This window comes from Saccopteryx leptura, chromosome 10, assembly GCF_036850995.1.
Source record: "Saccopteryx leptura isolate mSacLep1 chromosome 10, mSacLep1_pri_phased_curated, whole genome shotgun sequence".
In the NCBI taxonomy this organism is placed as follows: domain Eukaryota; kingdom Metazoa; phylum Chordata; class Mammalia; order Chiroptera; family Emballonuridae; genus Saccopteryx; species Saccopteryx leptura.
Window position 1 is genome coordinate 34,686,354 of NC_089512.1, and position 12,191 is coordinate 34,698,544.

Here is a 12,191-nt window from a genome sequence, read left to right on the forward strand (position 1 = left end):
TTGGGATGGGTTCTATTGCATGCTGAAATCTTTTTAATAAGAATTACTTACTCAGGAGAAACAACAGAAAAATGTGATTCTCTATCCAAATTTTCCATATTTTGCTTTCTAAAATATAAAATAAATCTACTGTAAGGAGCCAAGGTTAACAGAAAGCCCAAAGAAAAGGCTCTTTAGCAATTCAAGTCACATCAAATTAAGCCTCCTAATATACACGCAACAGAACCGCTGGCCTGGAAGGGACACAGAGGCAGCACTGGCCTCCAGCAAAATTTAGAACTAAAAGAACCAAAATGGTCACTGACTGGTCTTCCCTGGGAGCCTGATACATTCAATCACCCAAACCAATGTTTAAGCATCAAACAGTACTAGATATTCAGTGACTGGTACAATACATGAAAGGATTTACACCCTAAAACTGACCAAATTCTCTCTGCAATTGAAGCATTTCCTCATCATCTTTTCACATTAGACAAGACATAACTGACAAGCATTCTCTGAACCGAAACATCCTGCAGACTTAAGGACAATCATTAAAGTTGTCCTTCAGAATTTGCTCTACGGCTCATGGAGCACTTATTCAGAACTTGTTACTCTTTATTTCGAATCATTTTTTTCCCCTTCCTGAATTCTCTTAAAACAGGATGCTGAACCTAGACTTAATATTTCTAAAGAAGCCCTACTAATGCCATGTATAATAAAAAGATTACTTCCTAGTTCTAATAAGATTTGTTAACTGATCCAAATTCAGAGGCATTTAAGACACAGCAGTAAACTGCCGGTATATTCAATTTAAGCTACATTATAAATCCGTTATTGCAGCTGTTTGCATGCAGTGAGAACTCTGTGAATTTAGAACGAGATAAACTAGGAATTTTCTGGATTGCATCTTTGCTTTGCAATGTTTCTTCTAATTAAATTTCATTATATTTTCAGTGAAATATGGAACTGAATGAAGACCATTACTTAAATCTAAGTTGTTTTGTAATGGGCACACAACACAATCAGCAGTTCAAATGCTACAGAAATGTTTACCTGAAACCTATGTACTCTTATTGATCAATGGCCCCCCGTTAATTTTAATTTTCTAAATAAAATAACTGTTTAATGATCATGTTCAAAATACATATATTTTAAAAAATCGAAGTTTATTTCTACTCTTTCTTTCATTTACATAACCAATAATGACAAAAACTTGTTAGGTCTCCCAGGATTCCTCACTCAGTTCAACTCAATGACTTCTCATTACCCTCCATCTCCCAGGACCCTGCAAAGGCGTAAAACAGCTGCCAGGTTTGTTTACTTATTTATTCTGATACAACCTAATCAACAAAATAGAGTTTTCATAGCAAACAAATGCTGTCATGTCTCGGTGAAATGGACATTTACATGTAAGATTTCAGAAAGGTGACACACCTGAGAGAGCAGTTTCTTCAGAAGCTGTGCTATGGCAGGGTCCTCAGGCGGAGGGCAGTCGGGAAGAGACCCGTTCCGTTTCTTCTGACGCAGGTGAAGATGTCTGAACAAGCTGGTAATGTCCTTCGACCTCAAAGCATAATCAAATATAGAACGACTGACTGGCTCTTTTAAAACACTGAGTAGAACAAGTTTTCTTTCAATCTATATCAAAAAAATAAAAAGAATCAGCCAAGAATACAACATTTTATATAGTTATTGTCAAATATGATGCAACTTGTGTAAAGTTAACATAGGTATTTATTTTCTTTAAAAAATGCAAGATATGTTCATCTGCAATTTTTGCTTAGAAGAAAAAAGAATATTAGTGACAATAAAGGAGCTATGGTATTTCTTCTTATTATTGTTAACATTTGAGTACACATCTGTGTCTATGATACTGAAAGACTATTAATAAATAAATACCTGGGCTAAAAGTTTAGAAAATAAAAAAGAATTTTCTAGATCCCAAAATGACAGATCACTTCTTAAATCTAAAAAATACCTACAGTTCACAGGTTTAACAGCCAAAAGGTTTTGATCCAGAAAAGGTGCTCATTTGTCAAAGGGCTCCTCTTTAGCCACTGTGATTCCTCGGTAACTTCAACCACTTCTGAAAAACACTACTCTCCATGGAGTTCACAGAACCTTCTCTTATCATCCCCAAGAACACTCTCCTTGTCAATGCATTTGTAGTAAAAAGGATGAGCACTAACAGTAATCAAGAGGACTTTCTTTAGATACATTTAACTACCTGGTGAATTGGCCAGTGGAAACCAGCACAAAGGGGTTATCTTTTGTCTAATGAAAACTGTAGGAAGGTATGATTTATGAAACATACGGATAATTAGCCTCAACTACTGATCCTGGCCTTTCAAAATGTAAAACAATGCTAAAAGCAAAACAAGTAATTTCTGAGAAAACAGAATGGTACAGATTTCTAACAAACCACTTATATGTCATATTTATTCCACAACTAAAAGTTATTACAAAAAATGCATGCAATTTTTAAATCACAGAGGTATTTCACATTGTGTAATTAAAACACTTTATAAACAAACTTCTCAACAGAATAAGTGGTCAAAAGTAGTAGGAATCTCGCCCTGGCCGGTTGGCTCAGCGGTAGAGCATCGGCCTAGCGTGCGGAGGACCCAGGTTCGATTCCCGGCCAGGGCACATAGGAGAAGCGCCCATTTGCTTCTCCACCCCTCCGCCGCGCTTTCCTCTCTGTCTCTCTCTTCCCCTCCCGCAGCCAAGGCTCCATTGGAGCAACGATGGCCCGGGCGCTGGGGTTGGCTCTGTGGCCTCTGCCTCAGGCGCTAGAGTGGCTCTGGTCGCAATATGGCGACGCCCAGGATGGGCAGAGCATCGCCCCCTGGGGGGCAGAGCACCGCCCATGGTGGGCGTGCCGGGTGGATCCCGGTCGGGCGCATGCGGGAGTCTGTCTGACTGTCTCTCCCTGTTTCCAGCTTCAGAAAAATGAAAAAAAAAAAAAAAAAAAGAGAAAAAAAAAAAAAAAAAAAAAAAGTAGTAGGAATCTCTAGACCTGATTTTCTAGGAAACTAATAAACTTCAAAAAAGGGGGGCATATTTTCTAGTAATATTATCCATCCTTCATGTATAAATAAATTATTCTTAGGGTAAAAATAAAAAATTCTACAAACCATGAAATAAAGAAGAATGATCCCCAGAAATGGATGACTACAGGAAAAGTAAGGGCTGAAGGCACAAATTCTCATTTCCAGAGGATACCCACCAGCACCTTCTCCAACAAAAGGGAAGGTGCATTGTGATATAAAAGCAGGAAAAAGCCAGAACCATGTCAATTTGCAAAAGAGAAATAAAGTTTTAGTAAAAATAGAATATTTCAGGATGTTTTAACAACCAGAATCAAATCTCGACAGTCCATTTGATTTAAACATCTATTTTGACAGTTGGCTGTCCAGCAATCTAAAGGGTATAAATATTAACAAGCTGGGTAAACAACTGCCTTGTACACACCAATGACCCAAAGTTTACCATCCAGTGCTATACTGCTGGAGGCTGGGGGTGCGGGGTAATCATTAGATGAAAGAAAGAAAGAAGAAAGAAAGTAAAGAAAGTAAAGAAAGTAAAGAAAGGAAAGGAAAGGAAGGGAAGGGAAGGGAAGGGAAGGGAAGGGAAGGGAAGGGAAGGGAAGGGAAGGGAAGGGAAGGGAAGGGAAGGGAAGGGAAGGGAAGGGAAGGGAAGGGAAGGAAGGAAGGAAGGAAGGAAGGAAGGAAGGAAGGAAGGAAGGAAGGAGAGAGAGAGAGAGAGAGAGAGAGAGAGAGAGAGAGAGAAAGAAAGAAAGAAAGAAAGAAAGAAGAAAGAAATAAAAAAAGAAAGAAAGAAAGAAAGAATGAAAGAAAGAAAGAAAGAAAGAAAGAAAGAAAGAAAGAAAGAAAGAAAGAAAGAAAGAAAGAAAGAAAGAAAGCAAGCAAGCAAGCAAGCAGCACCAGGTGGTGGTCGAAAAAACAAACATTTAAGAAAGGCTTCTTTCTAATTTATTATAAATGCCCAGTTGAACTGAAATGTGTCATACTTTTAAAAATAAAAGCAGAGGTCTGTCAATATGCTTTTCTGCTATATTTCACTTAAACAGCAGATTTTTTACATTACACATGAAGGAATAAAGTATGAACCACTGGGTGCTACATTATGCATAACATGACACATAACATACTAGTCTCTTGAACGTTCCTCATCTTCAAGTGTTTGTTCCATTAACATTAAACTAGCTTGAAAGGAATCTGAAAATGCTTCTGCCCAATTTAAATCTTTAAATATTTAAATAAAAATAAGACTAAACCTTTCTTTAAATGGCACAGTTTGGAGGGAGGATTGATTCCAAGATGAAACATATTTACCTGTATTATTGGTTGAGTAATATATGGATCAAGGTAAGGCATCAGTTTACAATACACATCAGCCGTGCTTATTTGATGAGCTACCACTGTGATAAATCCTACAGCACCATAGCGTATCCAAAGATTGGGATGACACAGAAAGGGGGCTAAAGAAGAAAATAAAGGTACGCATTAAACCATGTTCATAAATAGTTTCAAACTACCGGGATGAACAAATTTTTATATGCAGGCACCTGATAGTAACGTGACAAAATAAAGATTATACCTGAGGTGTAAAGTCAACCAAGTGAAGATACTGATATACTATTCCCTACCATACAATTCAGCAATACCATACAAGAATAAATGCAGCTACCTCCCTTCTGAGAATGTGAATTTATAGTTTTTAGTCATGGCTGAAGATGGGTGGGCATCTCCTCACTTACAGGACTGGATCAGAAGCTATTAGACACAGAGACATATAAAGTCCCAGCACTATTCAACAAACTATTAGTGCCCCTCCCACTTCCCTGAAGAAGTCCAAGGACACATCTACTTATTCAACTTAAGAAACAAGTAAGTTTCTCTTCTCCAAGCCATAGCATCAAGATTAAGGAAGTCATTTCACTTGACATTCTTTTTAATATAAAAGTTTAATCAAATTTACTTCATCACAAGGCATTATATAAATGAAAACTAAAAAGCAGAAAACATGATGCCACTCTTAAAGAGTTTAAAATATAAGATTAAACCAGAAAATTAAATGTCTTTTCACCCTTTTTAAATTACTTTGTGTATTATACCTAAAATCAGTGATTTCAACTAAACAAGGATTCGGAATAAAATTCAAACTTCTAAAAAAAATATTTACATTAGTTCTGAGCATGCTTAACAACATCAGCATTTTTAGAGGATATTATTTGTGTAAAAAATTCATGCCAACAGAGAAATAAGAACAATGTCACACGCTAATATTATGGTATAAAAAGAGGGAGAAGAAAAAAATTGTTCAAAGTATGTCTCCAAAGCTCTCTCATTCCAATTCTCTTATCTACACACAGAGAGGGTTTTGATTATTGCATAGACATCCTGCAGCCTCTGATACCTCCAACAAGGGAGGGCTGCTAATTTCCCTGTGACAACAGGGAAAATGAAGACTGAAAAACCTCCAAAAAGTAAACCCAGAATGACTTGACACGAGTTGGGCACTGTATGAGGCCGAACTATTGGTCCCAATTCTTTACATTATCTGTATTATCCAACCATACTCTTGCCTTGTATTCATGCTGCTGTCGCACTCATATTACCTGCTCTGGCCAGTGTGATGTTAAAGCAAAACAGAGGCCTGGAGAGTGAGGCTTGCTCTCTCATGCCTCTGCCATCCCCCAGAACACTACCCCCGAATGAGACGGATGGATCCATCACGACACAGTCTAGAGATGCAAAGCCTTACACATAAGGCTTCCAGATGCAATTCAAGAAATTTACTGGGCATTTACTGAGATTTTGTAGTTGACTGTTACCTAGCATTATTTTATCAATAAGTAGCTAATAGATACAAAGAAAACAAGAAACCAGAATGAAGAGGATGTCTTATAAAACAGTGTACTCAATCTGTTCTCCACCCAACACATTATAATTATCTAGAGACAAGCAAGGATAAGGTGAGTACTCAGAATACCTAAGTGGGAAAAGAATAGTTTTTGAAGGAGCTACCAAAAAAATTATGATAATCACCATCACAACCACCACCAGCCCTTTAAGAATCACTACCAAACACTACTAACTATGCTAACAGAGAGATGTGTACAGTTTATCACTTAGGTGTTTCTAAGTTACTAAAAACTGGTTTTTTTAAACCGTTTAAAATGACAACAAATGATTGTCTACTTAATTTTTCTCAGCAAGGTTTCTTCTTTTTCCTCATGCTGGACCTAAATTCAGTTCCAGTTCTGAGGGAGTTCCCCAGCCCAGAAGTTGCACCACACTGAATTTATTCTATACCTAGAGACAGTAATTTATTTTGGTGCTAAATTAAAGCTACCTGAGTACTTCATGTGTTCATCCTGTGATCAATGACTAGAAACAGCAGGGCCCAGAAAAACCTCCACAAAATTTAAGAGAAAGGGTAAAGAACTGTCTTTATGACTTTTGCTTAAAAATCATCCATTTCTCAGATAAATAAAATGCCAATTATAAGCAACATTAAATATCGAAAGTAATTTTCAAATAATTAGTCAACAGAATGTATTATGTGAAATTGGATTGTATTATGAATACATAGAAGGTATTAATTAAAATAAAGAGAACCAAAGTCAAAAGCAAGAAAAAGTCGATCTTTGGGAAGTAACGCCACTCTTATAGGAAAAAAAAGCAAGCACTGATACGAGAACTCAGAAACTAAGAACAAGCAGGAAAACATTCCAGGTAGCAAGATGTGCATGTTACACAATACACTTTCCCATTAATATTATTATGAAAATGGGTGCTTTCTATATCTGCCTTACACTACAGAGAAATTCAAAATCAATTCTAACATCTTTTGCTTTATTATATATTAATAATTTTTGGTTCTATTATTAGTTTTTTAAGATGGGAAAGAATAGATAATGAGTCCCTCAAGGTTCAACACTTTAGCTCATATGAAAAATCAAAAACATATCAATGAAATGGCAATTTTATCACGACTGTACTGCCACAACTCAACAATTTTCTATTAAATTTTCAATTATTTTTAACAATCACCAAAACATTCAAATCAAATTAAAGATATATACTAAAAGAATGATTATAGCCCTGGCCGGTTGGCTCAGCGGTAGAGCGTCGGCCTGGTGTGCGGGGGGACCCGGGTTCGATTCCCGGCCAGGGCACATAGGAGAAGCGCCCATTTGCTTCTCCACCCCCCCTCCTTCCTCTCTGTCTCTCTCTTCCCCTCCCGCAGCCAAGGCTCCATTGGAGCAAAGATGGCCTGGGCGCTGGGGATGGCTTCTTGGCCTCTGCCCCAGGCGCTAGAGTGGCTCTGGTTGTGGCAGAGCAACGCCCCGGAGGGGCAGAGCATCGCCCCCTGGTGGGCAGAGCATCACCCCTGGTGGGCGTGCCGGGTGGATCCGGGTCGGGCGCATGCGGGAGTCTGTCTGACTGTCTCTCCCCATTTCCAGCTTCAGAAAAACACAAAAAAATAAATAAATAAAAATAAAAGAATGATTATATATATAAGGGTAAAAAATAAGAAACCTTGCATATACTTAAATTTTCCATAAATTTCAGAAAGCTACATTTATGCTTTATAAATTTCCAGAAATTTCAAACATCTCTACTAGCTACTATCTAGTTTCCCAACAATCAAAATAAATAATAACTCCTTTGTCTTTTTTCTGAGGCGTGACTCAAAAAAAAACAACTATCAACGAATTATAATTTTCTATTAATTTTCCTTGGCAAAGTCTTTAGTAGTAATTAAGTATTTTGTGTAGAAGTCAATATTCTAAAATTTCATGTTCTCTCTGGACAAGGCCTACTTGTAATCTTAGTTTGCTAACCTTCTTAAAGTACAGTGGTAAGAAGCCTAAAAGTTCCAAATATTCTTAATTTTACAATGTGTTGTACTGACTTGTCGGCGTTTCTTCTGAATTTTAAGTTGAGGTAAATTGGTGATTGCTATAAAGGTCAAAGGATTAATTCCTTTCATTGGCTAATAAAATTACTAACAGCAGTAACTTCAACACTAAGAGTTCTTAACTGGCAATGAGCACAATGACGCAAATCACAGACAATCCTTTACATCCAGTTCAACTTGACTAGTGCTCTAGTGTCCAAAAAATTAAACTGACTCTTCAAAGCAGTTAGACTTTCTCTATATTGTATCAAAAACAAACAAAAGCAAAATCTTCATTTTTCAAAGACCACAAAGACTTAACTACAAATAAAAACAAAGAGCTATTTCCCAATCTGGGCTGGAGATCTAAATGATCCTGTTCGCCTGGCTGCCTGCCTGTCTCTCACATATACGCATGCATTAGCATGCACAAGTGTGTGCACACAAACACACGCATTATATGGGAACAATAATGTGGAAAACCTGACTTTCTATTGCCTAGAAGTTTTGCAATGCTCTATCAATCGTTATTTCTCTTGCCACGTCCTAATTTTCCATCCTAATATTGAGAAACAGAAACTTACCAATATCACTAGCAAATTCATAGACATGTGGTTTTTGTAGCAGCCCTAACTGGCACATACAGGTAAGGGCATTAAGAGCTTTCACAATAACAAATTCCTCAGCATCACTAAGACCTTGTTGCAGCAGGGGTTTAAGAATTGAGGAGCTCTGCCAGCCAACATAGGCAGCAACACCTGAAAAAGAGAAACAGCGTTACATAATTACATATTTATACCTGAAAGTACAAATGCCATTAAGTACAACAATAAAATTATACAAAAATCAAGTATATTAAACAATAATCGGGGAGACATCACACTTCATACCCAACACAATAAATGAAAAGACCCACACCAAAGGAAATCACCAAGAAATTCTGAAACACCAAGGGGAAAAAAATCCTAGGAACTTACCGAAAGAAATATCTAAGTCCCCTAAAAATGAAGAAGAATGACTAGCATCACATTATCTTCAGAAACAATGGAGCTAGAATACAACAGAGCAAGACCTTCAAGATTATGAAACAAATATACTCAAACTGTCAATAAAATAATAGAACAAAAATAAATCATTTTGAGACAGGCAAGAACTGTATAGGTTTGCCTCCCATGCTACCAATTCTAATAAAGTTACTTGAAGATATACTCCAGCAAAATAAAGAAAATGTAGAATGTACAAAATGGTAGCTATAACCCAAAAATTCAAGGAGGGAAAAAGGATAATACCTAGCAAAGATCTAGAAATCAGCCAAAATTAGAGCTAAAAGCTAATAAAATCTTTAAATATTAAGAAGAAAAAGTGGAATAAATTACAAACAATAGATAAAGTAGGTAAGAAAGAGGCTAGATGTTATAGATAAAGTGAAGAAGGTATATTACTTCCCTCTATAAAAGGAAAACAAAGGAATATGAAACTCTATGACAAACAAATTTGTCAAGAAAGTCATGGGATACATATAAGATAAATTAAAATATGCAATGTATTTAGTAATTGACAGAGGAGAGAAAGGCGAATCCATTGACTCTGATGCTATAAACATTCTCATCAAGGATAAAAAAGTCATAGCATTAGAATTGCGGTGAAGCAAATATAAATAATACACTACTTGGCTCTACAGTCAATAAATTACACATTCATAATCGTAAATTTTGTTTTGCAATTTTATAATCTGTATACAAAGCACAAAAGACTTATGATTACAGAGCAGAATGTTATTATTGCCAACTATGACAATGCAACTGGTACCTGAATTATCAACCAAAAAAAAAAAGGAAAGAGAGAGAGAAAGAAAGGGGAACGATATTCTTGTAGTCCAAATCAGAAGGCGATCAATAAGAAATAGGTCTAATTATTTAAAGTTATAAGAGTAACAAACTAAAGCACTAAAAATAGTAATCTGTATTTCAAAAATGGAGGGGGGGAGAGGGATCTGGCATAAAAAAAGTAAAGAAATAAAGTCTAAAATTGATTATTATAAAACAGTAATATGAAAGTATTATTGAGAGGTATGGTAATAATCATCTGAGAATGTCAAACCAAAACCACAAACCAGAACAGCTGCCTCTAGAAAGTGCAACTATTGCTTTTCATACATTACTTTATGAATTTAGAATTTTAAGTAATTTCTAAAAGCATATTTTTCCTATAATATAGAAATTCTTTTTCTGTAATAGAAGTAAAAATACTATCTAAAATTCCAGTGGATTATATTTAGAAACTTCACAAACTGAAATGTATAATAGCTAAGACAGCTCAAAATATTTTGGAAAATAAGAGTGAAATCTGGGGAACTTATCCTACCAAATACTAAAACTAGTTATGAAGATATAATAATTAAAATATTATATAGCTATAAGAATAGAGTAGGCATCCCCAAACTGCGGCCCCCTGAGGCCATTTATCCAGCCCTCGCTGCACTTCTGGAAGGGGCACCTCTTTCATTGGTGGTCAGTGAGAGGAGCACTGTATGTGGCAGCCCTCCAACGGTCTGAGGGACAGTGAACTGGCCCCTGTGTAAAAAGTTTGGGGACCCCTGGAATAGAGAGTACAGCCCTGGCCAGTTGGCTCAGCAATAGAAAACTGTCCCTGGTAGTCCTGGGTTCGATTTCTGGTCAGGGCACACAGGAAAAGTGACCATCTGCTTCTCCACTCCTCCATCCTTCTCTCTCTCTCTCTCTCTTTTTCTCTCTCTGTTCTCCTCCTGCAGCCATTGCTCAAATGGTTCAAGCAAGTTGGCCCTGGGCACTGAGGACAGCTCCATGGCCTCACCTCAGGCACCAAAATAGCTCGGTTACCAAACAACAGAACAGTGGCCCCAGATGGGAAGAGCATCACCAGTAGGAAAACTGAACCTAAAAAACATAAACATACAACAGATAACAGAAACTTTGCAAATAAATCAATGTGGGAAAAAAATACAATGTTTAATAGTGTTAGAAAACTTACTTATATTTCGGGTAAAAATTTAGATTTCACATCCACAGCTCAAAATAAAGATCAATTAAACAGTTAAGTGTGAATAATAAAGCATTTAAAAAAGAAACAGAAGACATATACCCAGAATATTAACCTAATTCTGGAACAAGAAAAACCGTAAGCACAAAAGTTAAAAAAAATCACAAGGCAAAGATCAAATAAAGTGACTATATAAAAATTACTTAGAACATAAAAAGTAATAATCAAACAGAGAAAAAATTTTGCCATACAAATGATAAAAAGTTATTTAATGTCCTTAATGTAGATATATAAAAAGCTTAAAGATATCAACAAGCATAGTACCACCAAAAAAAAAAAAAAAATTGGCCAAAATAAAAATTCACAATAAGAAATATAAGTAATCAACATGACAAAGCTGACAAATACCATCATTTCTTTTATAGGTGGAATCTAAAAACAAAACAAAACAAAGAATAAAAAATAAAAATAATAGAAAAAAAAATAGAAACAGACACATAGACACAGAAGACAAGATGATGGATATACCAAAGGAGGAAGATTAATTTTGTTTTAAGTGTTAACAAAACTCACACAAGTTTTTCATCTTCACTAATAAGCAAAGAAATATACTATATTGAAATAAGTTATCATTTTACCCTACCAACTGGCAAAGATTAACTGAAATCTATTCTATACTGGAAGTGTGGAGTACTATCAAACAATGCTGATGAAAGTGGAAAATATAACCTTTTTTAAAAGCATATGAAATGTGTCAAGAATTTTAAAAATATATTCTTCTTTAACCCTTAGTTTAAATACCAGATTCTAGACTGAAAAAATAATCAGAAACAAAATGTATATGCAAGATTACCTGTATAATATAGGATAGGAAAATTTTAAATATACAACAGAAGAGTTAAATAAATTTTGGTTAAACTATATAATGAAATACTTTGATATATTAAATTATGGTTCAAACAATTTTGAACCAAAATGCTTATGACATACATTACTAGAAAAATGTTTAAGAAGATATATGAAAAGATGCTCATCTTCATTAGCTATTAGAGAAATGCAAATCAAAACTACAATGAGATACCACCTCACACTTGTTAGGTTAGCTATTATCAACAAGACAGGTAACAATAAGTGTTGGAGAGGCTGTGGAGAAAAAGAAACCCTCATCCATTGTTGGTGGGAATGTAAAGTAGTACAACCATTATGGAAGAAAGTACGTTGGTTCCTCAAAAAATTAAAAATAGAACTACCATATGACC

At 35.7% G+C, this 12,191-nt stretch overlaps 1 protein-coding gene across 2 annotated transcripts in view; it reads right to left on the bottom strand.

The window, feature by feature from the left end:
* PIK3R4 (phosphoinositide-3-kinase regulatory subunit 4) overlaps nt 1-12,191 on the bottom strand; it is a 75,591-nt gene that overhangs the window by 36,959 nt on the left and 26,441 nt on the right. For both annotated transcript variants that reach the window (XM_066351826.1, XM_066351825.1), the window contains exons 7-9: nt 8,499-8,672; nt 4,341-4,486; nt 1,417-1,620 (exon numbers count right to left, since the gene is read on the bottom strand). In XM_066351826.1, the coding sequence (XP_066207923.1) occupies nt 1,417-1,620; nt 4,341-4,486; nt 8,499-8,672 (524 nt within the window). The remainder of the gene's footprint in view (nt 1-1,416; nt 1,621-4,340; nt 4,487-8,498; nt 8,673-12,191) is intronic.